At 39.9% G+C, this 22,715-nt stretch overlaps 1 protein-coding gene across 2 annotated transcripts in view; it reads right to left on the bottom strand.

Moving 5' to 3' along the window:
* F13A1 (coagulation factor XIII A chain) overlaps window positions 1–22,715 on the bottom strand; it is a 144,905-nt gene that overhangs the window by 75,222 nt on the left and 46,968 nt on the right. For both annotated transcript variants that reach the window (XM_082344584.1, XM_082344583.1), the window contains 2 exons: window positions 6,340–6,458; window positions 3,781–3,888 (listed from right to left, as the gene is read on the bottom strand). In XM_082344584.1, coding sequence (XP_082200710.1) covers window positions 3,781–3,888; window positions 6,340–6,458 — 227 coding nt within the window. The remainder of the gene's footprint in view (window positions 1–3,780; window positions 3,889–6,339; window positions 6,459–22,715) is intronic.

Genomic DNA, 22,715 nt, shown 5'->3' with positions numbered 1-22,715 from the left:
GTCACAAGGTCACTGGTCACAGAGCAACTATACGCCAATAAAAATCAAATAAATAAATAAATAAAATTTTAAAAATGAAAAAAAAATGAGGAAGTATAACTTTGGACAAGGTTTTTCTTTTTTCTAATCTCTTAAAAAATTTTTTTCTCTCTTAAATCAATCTGCAGTGTAGCTTCGGTAAAATGTACCACTCACTATTTAGATAAACCTAAATAAAAGTTCGCTTATGTAAGATTATAGCATCTCAGGACCAATCCCCAGACAATGAGTTTTATAGGAGTTTTAGACTTTCCTGTAAAACTCTTTACAGGAGTTTTAGACTTTCTTTCCCCTGGGAAAACCCAATAGCCCAAGGCTGTCCAGATTGTCATAAACTTTCCTGATTTTCACATCAAAGTTAAGTAACAGCAACTCAAAAGAACTAAATATTGACTTTATAAAGGGAAAAAATAGAAGAAAGAAGAACATTGTTTTGAAGGAGAAAATGGAATTCTTGCTGCCACGGGGAATAACAAGTGTGATTTGAGTACAGAGACAAAATTTCATTTTAAAGATAAAGGAGGCCCGGAGAGGCTGAGTGATTGGCCCTGGGTCACATAGGAAATTCGCGCAAGAGTCAGAACCCAGAGGTCTGATGTGACCTGGACCAGGGCCTTCCCGCAGGATGCTGCCTCCACTTTCTCTTCAGCAGAAGAAGGAAAGCCAGCAGGTTTTGAATAAGGTAAGAAAACAGATTCTCCACGCAGGCAAGAAGAGAGGGTTATGTTCATGGCACCGGCAGGGAAGCCGAGCCTCGGAGGGGTTTAGTGCTGTGGCCCTCCCTGGGGGTGATTTTGACCCAGAGGTACATTTGGAAATATCTAAAGACATTCTTGGTTGTCACAACTCCTGGCATTTCTTGGGTAGAAGCCGTGGTTGCTGCTAAATATCCTCTCGTGTGTAGGATACCCCCAGGGCAAAGAACGGCCCAAGGACATAAACACTAGACGACAAAGATTTTTATCTGGGGACTGGAAAGCCAGATTTAGATCATCATCACCCTCATCAGAAAGTTAGATAAGCCAGATAATAACCTGAGTTATTTCACCCATCTACTTTCTGCAAACTCCTGGCCAGTCTTCAGTGCCAGACTTTGCCGTGACCACAGGAAGCGAATTTGTCTTTGGGGCCCCAGTCACCTGCTCTTGCCTCCTATTCCCTCTCTACCCTCTGCAGGTGCCCAGCCAGGACCAGGCTGCTCGTGCCACTCCTTCCTGGCAGTAACTGAGCCCAGGAAAGTTCTGCCTTCCATCACTGTCACCTTGGCATGAACTGCAGTCAATGTGCTACCCCTCCCAGAGAATTTGCATGTCACGGTGTATCCTGTTCCAGTATTTGTATCCTATAAAAGGAATTTCCTGCCTCAGTGACCAGGCTGGGGAGATGATTGAGAACTTTTAAAACGACCACACAGCTCCCTCTGTTCTTCCAGTGGAGTGGACCAGCCCCCTAGAAAACATCCACAGGCCTATCTGCTCAGACCCAGGGTTCTGGCTAGACTCAAGCAACTTCAGAACATTTTCTTTCTGGGCTCCCGAAATACATCTTCTCATATTTTAAAGCAAATCTTTATTGAGAAATTTGAGGGGTTTCTGTGTTGTTTTTTTCTTTCAGTCTTTGCTTAACTTCCCTCAGCAATTTCATGATAGGTTTCCAGGATTTGTGAACAGGAGAGGAACTCCCTGAGTGACCAGAAAACAATTGATTTTTTGGGAAAGTTGCATATTTTTTATTGATTTTTGTAGGCTCAATATTTTACTTTCTAAAATCATTATAACTGAATAGATTTTGGAAAGATTCACAGAGCTCGTCTAAGGATTAAAAGAGATAATAGATATAAAAAGATTTTGAAAACTCTCAAACGTATATTTTGTGTATGTAAACGATGGTGGTGGTGGAACTAGAGATATTGCCCAGGGTGGACCTCTCCCCTAACACCCAAGGCCTCTCCCTCCAAAAATAAAACCAAACCAACTCCCCCAAATTGATTCTGTCCAGTTCTAAATCTTGTGAGTCATAGATTTTCAAAATCAGAACTTCATAGGCTTTTTATGATTAATAAAATTTCAAGGCAATTTGCATTAGGATTCTCTGCTTAATTCAAGACTTAACAGCTTCCATTTGGCCAGATGCCACCATAGTGCTGGGTTAGCTGCTTCCTATTTGCGTCCCTCTTGCTTTGGCTTGTGTTAGGTAGTGATTTCTAGACTCGTAAATATACCCACACCATGTGAGTAAGCTCAGGCTGATGAGCATGTCATTTCAGAGTGCCTAAAAAGGAATTAATTTATATCTAACCACTGGGAGCAACTGCTTCCCGCCTCACTGCAAACCTGTCATGATGACTTCAAAGGAGAAAAGGGAGAATTTTGTCCGTGAAACAGGAAAAACAGTGACTGACTGCAGGTCTAATGCATGTTGTAATAAATAGCTATTATAAAGAAATTCCCAAATTCTTTAGAATCCATTGTCTTTTCACTTGCATAGTTTATGTTGCATACATAAACTAACAACGGAAAACAAAACTGCCTTTAGATGTTCGTTCTTACCTTCTCTTTTTAAGCTCCACTTTTCTTAAATTTACACACAGCCTAGTTACTAATAAAACAATCTTTGTTCTTAAGAGCTAACCATAAATTACATTTCACATCATTCTCAGTCTAATATCTTTATATAAACTATATTTGATTTTGATTTTATTTAACTTAAACCAAACCCAAAGACAGCATTCTTTCAGAGAGAATTTTTTAAAAATAAAACTTAAGGAAATTGGTAACAAAAAGGAGTATTTGTTGCTCAGTCTTTGATTGTATGAAATAGCACCTAGCTTAATGTTCTTTTCAGGAATATTCTGCTCATAAATCAGATTTGATTCGCTTTCATGCACCAAGGGCAGGATCTGTGGGTGCGGCACGTTGATACGGTCCAGGGCTGCACAGGACCCGGTTCCCACGTCAGTACAGTCCAGGACTTGGGCAGCACAATTAATTCACCGCCCACACCTGACCCCCAACCTTCCCACTCATGACAATTGTATCTCCTCTCTAAGGAAGCTGTTCCGTTGCAGGGTCTGTGCATTCCCCGAGATGTTTCAGGATCTCCTGCAGAGACCAGCAAGGAAGGTAGAAAATGTCTAGTTTTGGAGTCAGCAGACCTGGGTTCTAGCTGAGGCTTTATCACTGACAAACTGTCATCACACTGTTTCCTAACTTGTAAAATAGCATGGGTAATGCCACCCCCTCCCCACTTATCTCATGTGAGTACTGTGAAGAATCAATGTCCATTTCATAAACTATAAAGCCCTGTGGTGAGGTATCATTGAAATAAAAGCTGGGATTAGTCATTTATTTCTTTACTCTTACCATGGGTGTGAAAATGTAGAAAATTTCCATCTTGCAGGGGGTTTTTTTGATGCCCTTTGACGTTTGTTTGTTGATTGATTGATTATAGTTGCTGACATTTTGTCATGGTCACTCTCAGCCCCTAGGCAAAGATTCTAAAGAATAAGTGATCTATACTGTCCACGTCATCTATCGGCATTTGTCTGAAGCCAAAGCAACATATAGTACTGATATAAGAATTTTGTTTTACGGCACATGACAAGTTCAGGGAATTACAGACTCTTCCAAATAAAAGTTTATTATGTGTAAGTCACCATTTCAACAGCACTTAATGAGCTGACATCTATACTGAGGCAAATGACGTGTGTAATCGATTTTAGTAATCAGTGGTTGTTCTTACCATGGCAGATCCAACACGGCTGACTTTGATGGGATTCCCTCTGCCAGAAAGGTCCATCTTTGCTCTGTCCATCACATACAGGCAAGCATCGAGGATGCCATCCTCAAACTATTTGGAGAAAAAAAATTAGAAACTATTTAATGTCCACTCTGAAAACAAGACATTCTCTGTTGAAAAATAAAATGAAACCACAACGTCATGTTTAGAAATGTGTATTTCCTAGATGGTAATCACTCATAATCTTTAGCATGAAATATCAAGGTGGAAGGAAGGAGACACCCTCTTTTATTTTTTAGTAAAATGATTAAGAACTTAAGTGCTAGCTAGAAATATAAACAGAACTACTAGCGAGCTGATGTACTCAAGGATCAAGAACTGACTTGAAGTTCTTCAGAAAATTGTAGGGTTAATTTAGAGGATCTCTCCAACATATTGGCTCCAGCGCCAAGGCAAGGGAACGAACCATTTACCAAAGTCAGGCCAAAGTCTAGAGCCCTCAAAAACAACATGAGTCCTTGTACATATCGACAGTAAATGGCTCTCAGGAACATTTCAGGAAGGCACTTCAGGTCTGCACTGGAAATTGTAGGAGACCTCACATAGTGAATGTCTGTCTAAGGTTTCCTCTCTTCTGAGATAAGGTGGACTCCAGGGTCAAAGAGAGGGCAGGAAGGCTTAGAGAAAGGAGATTATATTATCAAGGGACCCGTCCGGTAGTCAGTTCAATTTCCTTAGAAAGAACTCCTAGCCACATACAATGCCAAAATTTTCCAAACAAGGAACAAAGACAAAATAGTAAAAAAAAAAAAAAAAAAAAAGGCAAAATTGGAAGATTATACTTATACTGTACCTCATTGTACAGAATATTTCCCTGAATACAGAAACCTTGTATATTATCCACCCAAGGGCTTAGGACAGAAACCACAATCTTAATGGCTAATTTCCATGTAATTCTTTATTAAAATCCAGTTGGAACACCAACTCTGCGTGTATCCTAAACTGATGTGATAGATGCAGAAATGGGTAATTGCACTAGCTCTCCAGGTGAATAAGAACTCATTACTCTGGTTCTTATGAGGCAGCATCTTTCAGGTGTGTCTGTGGGGCATGACAGTCACGAGCTGGAAAGGTAAAGACGTAGAGAACTACACTACAAACTCCCTCCTGGCTTGGCTGGTTGTTTGCACTGAAGTACACAAATTAATGGGCTCCAAATGACAGTAGAGACAGGCAGTGGCTGTGCTCAAGGGCATCTATCCAAAGGCAAGCGGGCTGGGGAGTACATGACCATGCTTGGGACCCTTTCCCAGCCCTCCTTGCTACCCACCTCGATGACTTTTTTCCTTGTTAGCTCTCTCTCTATGGTCACATTTGGGGCATAAATAGAATCACACCTAAAGGGTAGGAATTAGGGACCCAAGGCAAGAGCACCAGACAATAAGCAATGGTCACGGGTGGTATGTCACTCAGGAAGGGGAGGACTTGGAACCAGAGAGCCAGGCAGGGACCCCAAAACAGGGAAAGGGCACATAGATCATTAGCCTGGCAGGACGTCAGAAATGCAGGCAGGCAAACCTGAACCCTGGGCGTGTGATTCTCAGGAGTTAGTGAGAAGGAGCGAGACGTAAAGCTGGGTGGACAAGACAAGAGCCAGTGATGACAGCCCAGTGGTCGGGCTCGAGCAGGGCTGAGCACCGCGGGGAGAGCCCATGTGGAAGTTTAAACAAGGATCTCAGGCCAAGAAGGTATCACGTGACCTGGTGAGGCCACGTCCTGTGAAATCTGCCGCTGGATACCCAGAACGATGGTGCACAATTCCAACCACTTCAGCCAAAACGCTGAGAAATGACACATTCACCTGCCCTCACGTTGGTAATGGAAAGTCGTTTCTGAATCACAGGACCTGAGTCTGTTTATGGAAATATGGTAAAAATATTCATTTGCTCCATTGTTAAAGATACCAAGCTGAAATAGTTTGAACCATTGAATATCTCAAATGAAACACCATTTGCTACCTTATATCCAGACAGTAATTTGAGGCTGCAGCTGATTAAATGTCTTGAGGTGAAAGCCCAGTGGGCCCTCCTTTGACTAAATGGTAGCATTCTTTTCTAATTAGCATATCTAATCCTAACACTTAAAAAAAGTGATTTCTTTGAGTTGGGCACTTGCCTTTCTGTATCCTTTGCATTATTATCAAAACACTTTTCCTTATAAGAAAAGAAAAACATGGGTTCATTCCAGCTTGGAGAGCAGAGTCTAAGCTCATGAGATTTCACTGTACTGAGTTTGCAAAGCATTTCTCATTGGAATGTCATATCATCCATACAATCTCCCATCTCTGTAACATTGTAATAACTGAAAATATGTGATTTCAGCTGATAAATTATGCAGGTGCCTTTCTAAGTCTCTACTCCCAGGCTATCTTGGAGTCTCAGATCCTGAAAAGCAGGAAATTGTGCTTGTCTCATATCGACACATAGCACCCTGCAGTGATACATGGGGCTAAAAATATTAAGTAAAAATGTCCTTGACAATGACAAATTTTAAGTGGCTCACCTGACCATAGCTCCAGCTTCTACTCTTGATGTCATTGAAGTCTCCATAAAAAATAACCCCGATGTCATTCAGGACATATTCTTCTCTTTCTTTTTCATTATCCAGGTATACTGCATCCTCTGCATTGAAATTTAAACATAATGACTATTACCAAACCAGAAGGTTTTCGTATACTTGCAAGTTTGTTTCGGTCCTAAATTGCTAAACAGGAAAAAACTAAATGGGAAAAAAGTCTTTTGTTTCACTAAAGGTAGCTCATTTCACAACATGTAATTTTAGCAATGGTGAACATAATTAGTGGCCAAGATCAGTCTGTAAATGATGACATTTGTCAGCAAAATGCTGACAAACTCTGGCTCTTTAAGTTCCAAGTAGCACAATTAAATTGACAAGTCTCAGTAAACATTTTAGGATTCTGTTGCATCAGTGGTCTCAGAATTAGAATTCTATAATGCAGATAAAAGTCTGTAACACTGATCAAAAAATGATTTCCAAAGTATTAACGTTAATAGAATTCCAAATGATTTTAAAACAAGTCTGGGGCATATTAGGAGGCTGGAGTACCATCTGTCATGCCTGGTTAGTGGCCCATCAGGGATAGGAGGAGAGAGGCTGGGCTTTGTCTCCTTTCAAGGAAAAATCCTTGTGCATGTGTTGGTAAGTGTGTGTCCAATCAGCCTCCCTGGTCATCTTCCTCCATTGCAAGGACTTTTCTTCCCTGTGGCTATAATCTCAGGAAAACCTCGCTCCCCATCTGCCTACTCAGTAATCAGCTGGTACTTATTCCCAGGCCAGGTGTGAAAGCAGCAAAAGCATCTTTAACGCAGGCAGGACCATACAGGCTATACGTTATACTCAGGTCAATTTGCAGGCTTGGAAATGGTCAATTTTGGTTCTGATCGGGGACATCGTTCATCACATTTCTCTGGCCCTACTTGCCATCCTATTACCTTCTCAGGGTTCCTTCCTCCTCATTCCCTGATAAGGTTTTTACCATCTCTCTGGAGTAGGGGTTGTCAACCCTGGCTGCACATTAGAATCATCCGGGTAGATTTACAAACTCTTGATTCCAGCTGAACTCTAGACCGATTGCATCAGAATCTCTGGCAGTAAGGGTGAGATCCAGGCATCAGGGTTTTTAAATTAATTAATTAACTAATTAATTAATTTTAAGCTCCCCAGTGATTCTGATATGCAGCCGGAGTTGAGAACAAATGCTCTAGCCCCTTGCTGCTCAGAGAATGGTGGAAAGACAAGCCGCATCAGCACCACCTGGGACCTTGTGAGAAATGCAGAATCTCAGGGCCCAGTTCTGACCTACCGAAGCAGAATTTGCATGTTAACAAGGTTCCCGGGATTTGTGTGTACATTAAAGTTTGCCAAGTGCTGCTCCGTCCAACCAGCTTGGATCCCCATTCTGGGCTGTATTATAGCTTTGACAGAACCCTTTGGAGATTCTGTGGTCTTGTCTGCTCTCCAGTACTTTCTTGTAACTTCCTTTCCATTCTTTGCCTCTTGCCTACCATTTGCGTGGTTTCATGCAACAGTAAATACACACACGCGTACACACATTTACATATTTACTAGTGTCCAATAAACTACACACATTTAAATTGTATAATTTCACAACCAAAATAATAAACATGTCCATCACCCCAAAAGCTTCCTTGTACCGCTTTGTAATTCCTCCCTCCCAATCCTCTCCCTGATGTCCCAGCCCGGCCAGGGAACCATTAATCTGCTTTCTATCACTGTAAGTTCATTTGCATTTTCTACAATTTTATATAAAAAGAACTGTACAGTATGCACACTTTTGGGGGTCTCGCTTCTTTCACTCAGGCTAATTCTTTTGAGACTTACTCATGTTGCTGTGTGCATCAATAGCTTATTCACCCCAAAGCCATTTTATCTTTCTAGAAGAATCAGAGTTACAGGACAAATGTGCCGCAGCCTTCCCCCAGCCCTCGCCAACGTGAACTTTGATGCTTCAGACTTCCGGCCTTTCTGGGTTCCATGGTTTTACCAGCAATCTCTATACAGTCATGTGACTCCTCAACTGAAATGACAGCTTCATTTCCAAGTGGAACAAAGCAGAGGTAACACATAAAGAAGTGACAACAGAAATATCGAGGTCAATAGTTCTGAGTAAAATCGTAAAAGAATACATTTATTTTAAAATGAAATAATCTCAGAATATGTGTAAAAGGACATTGAGCATTTACATGCACACCTTTTACAGCCCGCCACCAGATGATGCTATCAAAATGGCCTGAAAAGGAAAGGCTACTTTAAAAAAATTCCTCTACAGTAGTGGTTTAACTGTTGTAACTACTGTAATAATAAACATCTTAGCCAAGTGGGTTTCAAATGGCTGCTATTGAGATAAAACTCCTCTTAAGGCCACTGAGGTCTAGAAGTGCCATTTAGGAATGTTTAAAGATATTTTCCTTATAATATAAGATGTTTATGGACTTGTCCTGTAAGATATTAGATTGTATTATAAGCTACCATAATTTAAACAACTGGTGTAATATTAGATTAATGGGTCAAAATAGGTAGCCTAGAAATAGATGTTACAATATGCATCTGTCTATCTATGAAATAAATTTATGATAAAAGAAATGTTATAAATCAAAGAGGCTGCCTGGAGTGTCCATTAATTCAGCTGAGAAAATTGGCTGCTTGGGAAAAGTAAATTTTTTGTACCCCAGAATAAACTGAACGTTAATTTAGAACCTGAATTTAAAAATACAAAGCATAAAAAATCCAGAGTAAAATAACTATGAATATTTATTTGGTCTCCAAGTGAGAAAGTTTTATCAAGACAAAGTTAAAAGAAAAAAATCAAAAAGGAAATGATCACTGCATTTTATTTGATATAAATGTAAAACCTGAATTTTGGATATAATAAAATATAAAGTCTACAACAAACTAGAGAGATATTTGCAACAATAGAAAATGTTAGTAAATTTTCCTTACATGTAGAGAATTCCAATAAATTGATAAGAAAATCATGAAGTGTATAAAAGAAAGCCAGTAAAGGGAAAAACCAGTTCACAGATGAGGAAACGTGAACAGAAAATAATTTAAAACACCTTTAATTAAGTAGTAATCCAAGAACTGCAAAGGTTTAAAAAGAAATTATATGTATATATACATTTGTCTATGTATTTTATTTTATAATACTCAGTACCAGCTACTGTGTGATGAATTGCCAATCTACTGATGGGATTGTAATTGCTACAATATTTTAAAAAGCAACTTGGCAATTGTATCATTAGCCTTGAAGATATTCATGATCTTTGATCCAGAGCAATGAATCTATCTATCTTCCATTTGGTATTGTAACTCCTGCTACTACAGACCAACAGCTGAACTGACTGTAAGAATGAAAGCGTTTAAGGGCTAGACTACAAAATGAAGTTTTCCTTCAAAATCTTCATTAAATGGCTCTGAGAAGATTGACTCATCTTTGAAGAGCATCACATTGGGTGAGATTCACATGATTGCTGACCCTCCCCAGTTCCCACCTGTTTCTATAAGTTATCAGTGTGCTTAACTTCCTCTCTTAATCTATTATATGTAAGCTTTTTTTCTTTTTCTGAGTCAAGAGAAAGAAAAACTTATCGAATAAATAAATTTAATAAATAAAGCATGTTAAATAATTCTTTAAACAGTGTAATTTATTCATTTATAGTGTGCCAGGATAAATTAAAAGAACTTTCATCTTAAAATGCTGTGTGGAGCCTATCGTGTAAATGGAGGTATTTTGTAAAATAACCTTGAAACTGTAAATTGACATGTTTGGTCAAGTTTAATTTGTTTTGTTTTCTTTTTCTTTTTTCATTTGAAAACTACTTTAGCAATAATTCCATGATTACCACGTTCTGCCATTAAGAGATGTTTGTTAGTACCCTAACACTGCAGAAGTCTTAATGAGTATGAACTCATTCTATCCATCCTTGTCAGTTAAAGTATTTGTTTCTTGACAAATAAATCCTTTGATACTTTCAGCCTCAGAAATCAGTCTCAAAGCTATTTCTGAGTATAGTTTGTGTGAAATAAAAATGTTTAGCTTTGGTAATAATTTTTCCAAGCTGACCTCCCTTGGGCAAGATACCTTTTTTAGTGCTTTTATTTTGTTAGCCTACACTTTTTCTGAAATATTTTTGTAACATGTCACTTTTTTCGTACTTTTGCCATTTGAAAATGTTGTGGTGTAGCTGGTCTGTAATTAACTTGCAAATTTAAAACTACCGTTGACTTTGTAAGTCAAAAAATAGGTGATTTTGTCCTGGTATATTGTCATTCCATCTGCAGAAATCCTATTGATCTTATAGCTACCATTGGTTTCTTCACAGTTCACAAATGAAGAATAAGAACTTCAGTGAATGCGACTATTAATCCTGTTGGGAGGTGAATCTCATTTCACCTGAATTAACTTCTGTTTTTGCACTAAAACGATGATGTAGGGTGAGGACACATCACTCTGAAATTGGAAGACGTCCCCACTTAAGGCTCCAAAGTGGCCTTCTCAGCTGAGCTCCAGGTTACTACTCATTATTTTGTTCACCCATTGGGGAATTCGATTATTCTATGTGTTGGGAGATGGCCATTCTAACTACTGTTGACTACCTCCGTTTGGGGAAGATATAACAAGAAAATAAGAAAGAATGTATGTGAAGGGAGAGGATGGTTATTTCTTCCCACATATACTTCCCAAAAGTTGTGCTTTTGCTCATATGACCGACAAATAGATTTTTGCATTCACTATGATTTTTCACCAACAAATATTATTATTAACAGATTTTCCTATTTCCACTAGTCCTTGCAATACTTTGAAGTGTTTCAGTCAGAACATACTGTAATAATCAAAAACTTAATTCCATCATAAAAAAATATCAAATAAAAGGATTTTAGAAAAAAAAATAAGTTGAAAGCATCCGTAACAACTCATGATGCATTTTCTCTTTAGAAATCACATTTTTGGGCTTCCCTGGTGGTGCAGTGGTTAAGAATCCACCTGCCAGTGCAGGGGACACGGGTTCGAGCCCTGGTGTGGGAAGATCCCACATGCCACGGAGCAACTAAGCCCGTGGGCCACAACTACTGAGCCTGTGCTCTAGAGCCCGTGAGCCACAACTACTGAGCCCGCATGCCACAACTACTGAAGCCCGCACGCCTACAGCCAGTGCTCCACAACAAGAGAAGCCGCCACAATGAGAAGCCCGCGCACCGCAATGAAGAGTAGTAGCCCCCGCTCGCCGCAACTAAAGAAAGCCTGCACGCAGCAACAAAGACCCAACGCAGCCAAAAGTAGAAAAAAAAAAAAATCACATTTTTTGGTTCTGTCCACTGAAAAGAACTAGAAAAAACAACCAGTGTAATAGCAACAACAAGTACCCTTGAGCCCAGATTATGATCTCTAAGTATCATTCCTCTCTGCCCACCCCCCATTAAAAGGTACCTGGGCTGCTTAAGAAAAATGATTGCAGATCTGGGTCAGGAAATGTACAAGACTAGCCTGAAGTACTTCTTCCCACCAGAAAACAAGAAGGCTTTTAAAGATTCTAGGACTCATGACAAAGGAATCAGAAATCAACTTGAAGAAACTCCCACTGGCCAAGAATAGGACAATTCAAATAGCAAAAATAATAGTCACTGCAAAGTATTAGAACATGTGAAATATTTCAATATTTGTAGTTTCATAGTGATTTAAAAAATTCATTGGTAACCTTTATAGGGTGCTAAGAATCAACTCATTATTTTAAAAACTTAGAAATAGGAAAGAGCCATGTATCTAGACTTTCTTATATGACTATTACCTCAAGGCACCAAAATAATAGATGCTAATAAATGCAGAAACAATGGTAGATGAGACCATCACCATTTTGCAGTCCCTAATGAAATAATGGATCTAGGCTAAAATCATTTGTTAAAAGGCTAATGGGGAACTTCATAATGGATGGATGAGACTGATAAAACCTGATCCTACTGATAAATCTGAACATCACAAAAAGAGGGACAAGCAGACATTATGAGTCTCCTGATGGGATGAATGCCCCAGGAAGCACACAGCATATGACTTAAGAAGTATATAGTTCTTAAGTGCTCTCTCTGCCCCTCTCCAAAGAAAAAAGAAAATAATTCACTTATAGATGAATCTGATTGAGTCTCTAGATAGAACTAACCGCTTAACAGAAAATACAGGGGTTAGAGAAACACTACATCCATGCCAGCATTTGTTCTCTCTTGTCTTTTTTTTTTTTTAAACATCTTTATTGGAGTATAATTGCTTTACAATAGTGTGTTAGTTTCTGCTTTATAACAAAGTGAATCAGCTATACATATACATATATCCCCATATCTCCTCCCTCTTGCGTCTCCCTCCCACCCTCCCTATCCCACCCCTCTAGGTGGTCACAAAGCACCGAGCTGATCTCCCTGTGCTATGCGGCTGCTTCCCACTAGCTATCTTACATTTGGTCGTATATATTAGTCCATGCCTCTCTCTCACTTTGTCCCAGCTTACCCTTCCCCCTTGTCTTTTTGATGATGGCCATTCTAACAATAGTGAGGTAATATCTCATTGTGGTTTTAATTTGCATTTCCCTAATGACTAATGAGGTTGAGCATCTTTTAATGTATGTGTTGGCTTTTCATATATCTTCTTTGGAGCAATGTCTATTCAGGTTCTTTGCCCATTTAAAAAAAATTTTTTTTTTTTTTTTTGCTATTGAGTTGGAAATACCATATTTTGCCTAGCATATTGGCATATAGTAAAACACATGGTAACACCTAGTGCCAATGAAGGTTTAAAGAAATGGATACGCTCGTGTGCTGTGGCTGTATTATAAACTACTGCATCCCTTAAAAAAATTTGGCAGTATCTATGCAAATCTAAGATGTGGATTCACTTTGACCAAGCAAAGATATTTCTAGGTATCTATTCTACAGAAATACATTTGTACGGAAGGTATGTGAAACATTCAATGTAGCACGGTATACTACAGTGAAAATGAGAAGAAATCTAAATATTTGTAAATAAAAGAGCAAATCAATTATGGTACAACCATACCAAGCAGTCACTAAAAAGAATATGCCTGTACTGATATAGAAAACTCTCCAAGGTATACTGTGCAAGAAAGTATAGAGTAACATGCATAACACAATCCCATCTGTGGTTAAAAAAATCCAAACTCTATAGATGTACATATGGACATTAATATGTAAAATTATAACAAAATATCTGGAATGAAATACACAGTTGAAGTTTGTTTTCTCTGGAGAGTCTCTAGGATTGGAGGGTAGGTGAAAGGGAAAGTCCACTCTTTACCATTTATATACCTACATGTGTGTATATTTGAAAGGGCAATGTATTCAGCTAATTGTCAATTAAAAATTAAAACCATTCAAAAATACATTAAGTGAATGGAAGTACACCAAAATGGTAATTGTGATTTGTAGATCTCTGAGTTCTTTTTATGCTTTCATTATTTTTTTATTTCTATAATAAGACTTTCATCATGAGAAAAAAGTTATTTTTTAAAGTGTGGTTGCATTTACATGAAACCACCTATTTAAGAAGAGGTTAACAAGTTTACCTTTGTTGCATTAATTTTTCTTCAAGAACAACATGGTGTGCTCTTTTTTTTATTATCAATGTCTTTATTAAATATCTTTATACAGTGATAACTCCCCCCTTCTTTAAGTCTCTCTGTACTCTTCTTCCCAGCACAGGCTGGATTAAGCCTTGTTTTGTAGTATCCTGTGGGTACTGCAGTGACATTCACTCCACTCTATGGAAATTGTTCTGTGATTTAATTATTTCTTGAACAAGTATGTGTTTAGTATTTACTCCATGCCAGAAACTTTCTAAGTGTGGTACAAAAGCAAACTCTTTAAAACTCATAACATCTCTAAGAGGAAGGCATAATATTTTCCCCATTTTGGAGATGAGGAAACTGAGGAAGAGAGACGTATCCATCCCAAGGTCATAGTGCAGGTAAGAGGTGAAGCCAGGATTTGAATACTAAGCTGTCCCCCAGGTAGGCTATGACTCTGAGTCCAAGGGATCAGGGCACTGTCTCCCCAGCGCCCAGCACATTGTGCCTGGGAACGTGGCACAGTAAACGCCAACCGCAAGAATGAGAGATGGGGATGGATGTCTGAGCTTTGAGAGTGAGAGAGAAGTCCAAGAAAATGAAGGATTTATTTTTGGGCTTTGGGTTATTATTGATGGGAAGTCATAAATTTAGGTGGCAAACCATGAATAGGAAGGAGTTCTGCAGCTCGAGACCAGACCATCTTTTTCCTTCCAGCGGCTGAATTAAATCTTACCTCAAAAGCGGCGGGCATAAACATGAATCCACAACAGGGTAAGGAAATCAAATGGGGAGGCTTGATTTTATTTTAAATTTATTTATGATTTTAAAAGAAGATTGAAGGTGGAAAGAAGAGCTTTCTTTCCTCTGTTTTTATTCAGATCTGTCACTTTAAAATATAGTTGTCCAAAGCTAGGGTAAAAAAAAAAAAAAATTACATCCCCATGGAAACTCCAAAAAACTCTCTTTGTTTGATAGGCTGACAAAAACAGGAAAACTTAATCATTTGCCTCTTGAGATTTTTGTTGTTGGTTTTTTTTGGTGTTGTTTCTGTTTGTTTTTAAAATTCTTTTGCTAGTTTGAGAGGTGTGGTGAGGTTTTTCTAGATCTGGCGGGACACGGAGGGTACTATTATACTATGAAAAGGAAAAACGAGCTGACAAACAAGTCACTGTTCTAGTGGCCCAACAATCTGAACTGTTATTGATAGAAAGCAGAGGTGTGTGTGTGTGTGTGTGTGTGTGTGCTCGTATGTAAGGGTGAGGACTACACTTCTCAATTGCGTGAGAGCTGATAGGAGAAACTAGGTCTAGAGAGCTCATAGAGTTGGAATGGCAACACCATGGGCCTGTTGACAGCCTCTTGATCCTAGGAGACCTCTGGCAAACAACCATCACCACAATAAAACTCACAAGGAAACATGGCACCATTGGTGATTATGGAATAATACCTCCATCTGCTTTACCCAGCACCTCTGCCACCAGAACAGACCTTCAGCGTGCCTTGTAAATAACCACTCTTTCCCGGTGACTTACAGGAGGCAAGTAGGAAAGAAGAACGGCCTCATTTATTTTACGATTCCTCTGGTGGGGGGAGTGGGGCAGTTCAAAAAAGAAAATTGTGGGCTGAGAAATGCTGGGACTCACTTATACGGCTGATTTCTGGCACCCTTGGAAATTACAATTTGCCTCCCCCCTCAGAGAAAGTAAGAATTTATAACAAACCTGTAAAAATGAATGCTGAGCGTATTGATTTTAGTATCTGTATAACCTCTTAGGGAGAAGGAGGGCTATTCATCACCACGTGGGTAGAAAATTTCCTTTTGCTTATTTACATGCTATTTTAAAGTTAAAGCAAGTCCCATTTCTAAGGTCATCAAATTCAAGCCCTGCAAAAGGATCAAAGACAATTGTAGAGCTAGGAATGCTATCATATATTCGATCTCTGAAGAGACTGCCGAACAGCTTAAATCAGAGTTTGGTTCTGTTTCGGATCCTTTGGAAGAAATAATGGCTTGACCTCTTCAAGAAGGCAAAATGTCTCACCTTTCTAGTGAAGGGAGAAATTTTGAATGAGGAATTAGAAATAACTTTTACTTGCCTCCCCTTTATGTAAAAGCTGAGCGTCACTAAAGAAAGAGGCAAGACGTGCTGGGTGAGTGTAATCAGTCTTCGAGGGGGTGCCTTCATCTGTGGAGCAAGTGTGACTCCAGATCAGTGTCATCGTGATATGATTTTTCATCTCAAAGTAACTCAGAAGGGGTGGCGACCCCAGCAGGCTGTGTGAGCTATAGGCATATGATTCCCACCCGTGGGAACTGGGAAACACTGGAGTATATTAGGGAATGGCATTTCCAGAGTCTGTGCTTTTTTTCCTGGAAGGGTCCAGAGCCACTGTCTTCCTAAAATGGTTTAATTCAGCCTCTCTAGAGGCCTGCCTTTGTACCTGTGAACTCTGGAATGGAACGAGCCCATGAAACCCAGGCAAGTGATTCCTCAACAGTTGTGTCTATGTATGTTCCCTGCAAACACGCTGCATTACATTACAGCTCAGGCCAGCTTGGGAAGTTTATTTGATCTGTGCTATTTTTCCAGTTTTGCTGGTTAAGGAATTTTTAGTGTACTTGAATATCTTCAGAAGACAGACTATTATTTATGAAGCAATTCTACAAAGAAAAGTATCTGATATTCTTTACTTAGCACATTTCCTCAAAGGGAGCCTGTGCCCTTGCTGGGATGCTTAATTTCTCTCTCTCTCTCTCTCTCTCTTTTTTTTTTTTTTTTTGCAAAGGAAACTTGTTTGATCTTTTAGCTATCAACCTGGTTTTATTTTTTTTTATTTATTTATTTTTAACGGCAGGCTTTCCCAGTGTTGATTAGAACATCATAGAAGCATCTACCCCTTGTTTCTCTCATTACACAATACAGGATACCCATGGTTCTGGTTCTGAAAATAAAAGAGCTTACCCTGACCAAATCAGGGTAACCAGGTTTTAGCCCCAGCTTGTTTCCTGATTTTTCTGTGTGACCTTGAAAATTTTATGTAATACCACAGGGTCTGTTTTTTACTCTTGAAATATGAGGCTAATAATCCTCTCCGTGCCTCTTGGAGTGGTGGGTATCAATTCAATCCAGCAAACATTCATGAGTGTTAACTCTGGGCCTGGCACCGTGTTAGGCTGAATGAGAAAAGGATCCTGCTTTCTGAAACACAGAATGCAGGAAGATATCTGCTTCGAGCATCATTTGAAGATATAAAAAAAACCTGCCCACCTAAGGAATTATAAAAGACATGAATCGGCAGATGAATTCTGGAAAAGACCTTCCAACCCTGCTCCTTCCAGAAAGAGCTTTGGACCTTGAATCTGGGGTCATCTATATGCCACTGAAAATAACGTTCACTGTGAGCTCTCTGGGCTTCCTTCTGATTGCAATGTCACACTGAATAATGTTCACTTGGTACAGGAAGGATGAATGAGACTCTAATGATTTAGACACTTGCAAGAAGGATATATGCTATTTCATTAAATAGAAGGTTAGAATAAATAAGGGCTTAAAAATTTCACATAAGCTTTATTAAAACTTCTTAAAGATTCAGTTAACCAACTATCTGACTGCTGTTGTATGCAAGCACTATTCTAGGGGCTGGAGAGGGTACAAAGATAATCCGCTGACCCGTCTCTCCCTACTCCCCAACGAGGCCACTGCTCTGCTCCTATTACATGTTCTTGTTGTGTCATGACTTCTTTTGCAATTCTTTTGCAACTGTTGTAATTCATGTTTATTAGTAGATCATTTGTGAAACCTTTGCCAGATGCTCTTTGAGAACAAAGATTGTCTTTTTCAGTACCATATTCGAGTGCCTACTTCAGCATTGATCCTTAATATGTGTGAATGAATAAATAACATCGCTGTACTACCCATGGGTAATTATGTTGTCATGAGCGTTGGGGGAGATATACTATTAATATTTGTGGATTGATGGATGAATAGCTCTAGCCTGAGGGTGTAAATTCTGGTCTGGGCTCAAGGGTCTCCAAGAGAAAGGGGTGTTGGTCATTGTTACCCCAGGAATACCAGGCCTGGTGCATTACTCCATTCTGTACTGAAGGGTCTAAAAGACCATGTATAATTACAAAGCAAATAGTATAAGGACAAATGTTATAATAAAATACAAGTTGGTCATATGTTTTTACTATTAAAAGCATCCAGATATTGGAAATTTATTGATTTCTTTACACTAAATTTAATAGATTTCTTTGTTTAAAGGAAAATGCAAAAATCACATTGAATGAAAAGTTAGAAATACCAGATGCGAATTTAGTGTCAGGTGCTAAAAGAGAGAGAAATCTACACAAATGTACCCATAACACATGTCCCCCATGCATCATATATGACTTTGACTTTTTCCAAGACGGTAAGTTGTGAGATTACATTCACAACTTATCTGTGATGATAAGTGCAGTGAACCTAAAAAGCATTTACTTGGAATTATTATATCAATGCAGCAAACATTTATTAAACATGAAGTATGTACCAGGCACTGTGCTAGGTGCTGGGATGAAGGCTGGATTTAAGGGAAAATCATTGATGGAGAATGAGGTGGGAAACAAGTGATTAAGAAAAGCCGAACCCCTTGAAAATGACTGGTACCCTACCAAACAGAACAATCAAATACTGACCTGAGTACTGAGCACAGGACGGGACACTGAAATCTTTCAGAACACACTCTCTGGCACTAATGCTAGACTACCAATCTGGAACAGTTTGAACTTAAATAGGGAAATACATTCGACCATTCAGAGTTCCCAAGTGGTCAGAAAAATAAGATGACTTCACAATAAACGCCCAGCTCACTCTTGCTGCCTTTGTGGGTACAGTTTTCTCTCCAACACCCAGACAAGGGCTCCTTCCTGGAACGGATCTGAAGCCTGGTTAGCACAATTAAATTAAAAAGCTAACCAATAATTCTCCGGACATCCATCCCTGCCCTCAGTAACGTGGTACAGCTATTGATCCCCACAAATGATTTAGTGATTAAGGAGGATAAATTGCCTATGAATGCAAAGCAAGCTGAAGGGCCCCCAGCAACAGAGCTGATCATTCTTTATCAATCAGTGCTGTACTTGCCTGTGTAATTTCAGCCCAGTATCCTAAGTCACCTTAGACATCACTTCCATGTCAAGAGTGTGGTGTTTTCAGCATCTTGCTCACCTGGCTTTATTTTGACAACTTCTGATTTCCTCTTTTGTTATCTTTTCTCCTTGGACAATGGCCTCTCTTTTTATCTACTTTCTAATTGCCAGATCATATCTTTATGAGTCTATTGTTATGAATTCACACGTGCAAGCACGAAACTGGGTGATTGTCAGGCTACAGTGTATTTGGTTGTGTGTGGGGTTCATCATACAGATCCCCTGGTTGGATTATGCTTTGGTTTCTAGGCCGGGAAAACCACAGCATGAGAGAAATGAAGAGATGACCTCTTTCTCCCATTCCATTCACATCCCCTGGGAGATCTCAGTGAGCGTTAACATAAAAATGTAAAAAGGTATTAACTTAAAAGCTGGTGCCAGAATTTTTCTGGAGGGAATAGCTTTGGAAAAGTGTGTAGAAGCACAAATGTGTGGTCTGACTATTGGAGAAGCCCAAAGAATAAAAAGGCTTGCTGAAGTGTTCTGCATGAGGGAATAAGAGAATTTGCTCCTGAGAGAGGATGAGAGAGCGGAGTTTGGAGGACAAGGAAAAACACAAGGGGAGAGAGAAGAGGCAGTAAAAGCTGGAGAGAGACTGGGATGAGGGTTAGGGAGGAGCCAGTGGAATTTTAAGATGAGTGAACACAGTCTCCTGTGTTTTGTAATTATTACCTTGTGATTATTATGTAAACCAGGGGTCCTGTGAGTGTGGTCCCTGACCAGCAGCATGACCATCCCCTGGAAACTGGTTAGAAATACAAGTTCTCAGGCCCCACCCAGACCTCATCAATATGAGAATGTTGCACAGAAACCTGTGTTTTAACGAGCCCTCCAGGTGATTCTGATGTGGTCTGAGTTGGAGAACCACAGCACGGTTGGGGTCTGTGTACCCGCGAGTTCCTCATCTGCAGATTCAACCAACTGCAGATTGTGTACTATGTTTACCATCGCTGTTGGTTGAATCTGCGGCACACAAGGAATATGAAGGGCAAGTACAGGACTTGAGCATCCGTGGATTTTGGGTATCTGTGGCTGTCCTGGAACCAATCCCCAGGGATTCCGAGAGACGACTGTAAATCTTTCCTCCTCTCACCGCCCCACACCAAGTAGCAATTAATGTCTAGACATTCATCAATGTTTTGTGTAACTGTTTATGATGTTTCTGAGGCAGCACAGGTGTCAGCACTGGGAGATATAGGATTCCTACACATAGAGATGACCACGACAATCTCCCCAAGAAAGTTGCAGAAATGTTTGGACTTTCACAGGCCAAAGAATTAAGGGGTTGTGGCAGTTTTCCCTGGGTTCTGGGGACCAGGGCAGACCCATCTGCCATGTTCGTGTAGTAAGCGTGCTTCCCACCTCCCAACTCTCATGTCTCTTCCAACAAGACTCCAATACTCCCTCCTTGCTTCTTGTTCTCAACAGATGATTTTGCTTTGCACTTTACTGAGAAAAACAGAATCACAGGAGGGATCAACCTCACCCTCCTTCCACTGAGTCTAGAAAACCTGCACCTTCACCCGTATCCTACTTTGCTCCTGTCACAGTGGGGGATGGATAGTCCCACCTATCAAGGGCTCTTCACCTGTTCCCTAGATCCCACCCACTCAAGGATTTCTCTAAGTCGGTGACTCTCAACCGTGTCTTCAAGAATCATCTACAGAGCTTTTTCTAAGCCCTGAATCGCAAGCTGCAGTCCAGACCAATCAGAATGCTTGGGTGGGGAGACTGCGGCATCAGTGGCCAAGCCCCCAGGTGATTCCAGGGTGCAGCCAAGGCTGTGAACCACCACCCTCCCTCTGAGCTGTAACCTCTTTCTCCTGGTTGGTCTCCATCACCAGAAAATTATGTCCACTCTGTCCTGTCTTTAAAAATTCTCCTTCGACCTTCGTATCACCATCTCTATTTCACAGAAAGTCTTCTTGAAGGAGATGGTAATACCTGTGCCTCCACTTTCTCACCTCCCATTACATTGTAGCCCGTGCCCATCTCTCTGCTTTCTGTCCCCATCACACTAGTAAAACAATCTTTCTAATTTTCCCAGTGACTTCTGTATTTTCACAGTGTATGGCCACTTTCTTTTCTTATCCTACTCAACTAATAAGCAGCATTCCAAAGAGCTAAAGCCTGTCTCCATGAATCAATTGATTATCTGACTCTGTGACACCATGTTCTTCTGATTCCCTTTTACCCCACTGGCTACTCTTTGTCAATCTCCCTGTCCTTTGTTTAGACTCTAATTGTTGGTTATACTAAATCCATCCTTGTTCTTCCTTTAAACTTGCCGCTCGCACCTGCTGGCGATCATATTTATATCTCTAGCTCAGCCATCTCCTTTGAGCTCTAGACTCACCTATTCAAGTGCCTACTAGAACTCTGGTTTTATTCCCACCTTCCGCTGGTCAGCAATGCCTAGGAGCAATGCCCCTCTGCTCCTTTTCTGTAATGCAGCGTCTAGTGCCAGCACCATGTTATCTCTAGATCTATGTCACTCTTTCGGAGCAGAGGCATCTGGAAGCTGCTCGCCATGGCTACAATGGAAGACCAAGGCAACGAGCAGGTAGTTGAAGGTTATTAGACCATCCACCTCCTGAATGGTCCTCCTGTAAAGTCAATATGTCAGGCAACATGACTAACCCTTTTCACCTCTAGAAGAGAGGCCACATAAGTGCAAATGCATGTAGACATGTGTCCCATCGTACACAGATGATGTAATCCAGAAAAGCTGTTAATAAACCAAAGTTTGGGCAGATCATATCATTCTTTAAATACCTTAGGGTGTTGGATAGTTACATGAAGTTGTATGATTTTCTTTTTGTAATGCAAATAAAATCAATAACAAATTCTTGGTTTACCTATTTTGTAAGTATGTCTTTTTAAAATACAATTTTCTTGGATGGAGTTAGAGTCTGTCATACAGAGTGAAGTAAGTCAGAAAGAGAAAAACAAATACAGTATGCTAACACATATATATGGAATCTAAGGGAAAAAAAAAAAAAAAGGTCATGAAGAACCTAGTGGCAAGACGGGAATAAAGACACAGGCCTATTAGAGAATGGACTTGAGGATATGGGGAGGGGGAAGGATAAGATGTGACAAAGTGAGAGAGTGGCATGGGCATATATACACTACCAAACGTAAAATAGATAGCTAATGGGAAGCAGCCGCATAGCACAGGGAGATCAGCTCTGTGCTTTGTGACCACCTAGAGAGGTGGGATAGGGAGGGTGGGAGGGAGGGAGACGCAAGAGGGAAGAGATATGGGAACATATGTATATGTATAACTGATTCACTTTGTTATAAAGCAGAAACTAACACACCATTGTGAAGCAATTATACTCCAATAAAGATGTTAAAAAAAAAAAACAATTTTCTTACATTAGACCACCACCTATGTATTCCACCATCTCAGCCTCCTTTGCTGATTTCTACTCTGTTAGACCCCTAAATGCTGGGGTTCTTTAGGGCTTGATAGGACAACTTCTTTCCTTCTTTATCTATATTTTCTCCAAAGGTGCAGATAAGTCCCAAATTCACATCTCTGATTCTCATCTTACCTATCAGGATATCTCCGG

The sequence above is a fragment of the Balaenoptera borealis genome (genome assembly GCF_965194805.1).
Source record: "Balaenoptera borealis genome assembly, chromosome: 12".
Classification (NCBI taxonomy): Eukaryota; Metazoa; Chordata; class Mammalia; order Artiodactyla; family Balaenopteridae; genus Balaenoptera; species Balaenoptera borealis.
Note: the sequence above shows the minus strand (reverse complement) of the source record. Positions and strands in the feature narration are given on the sequence as shown.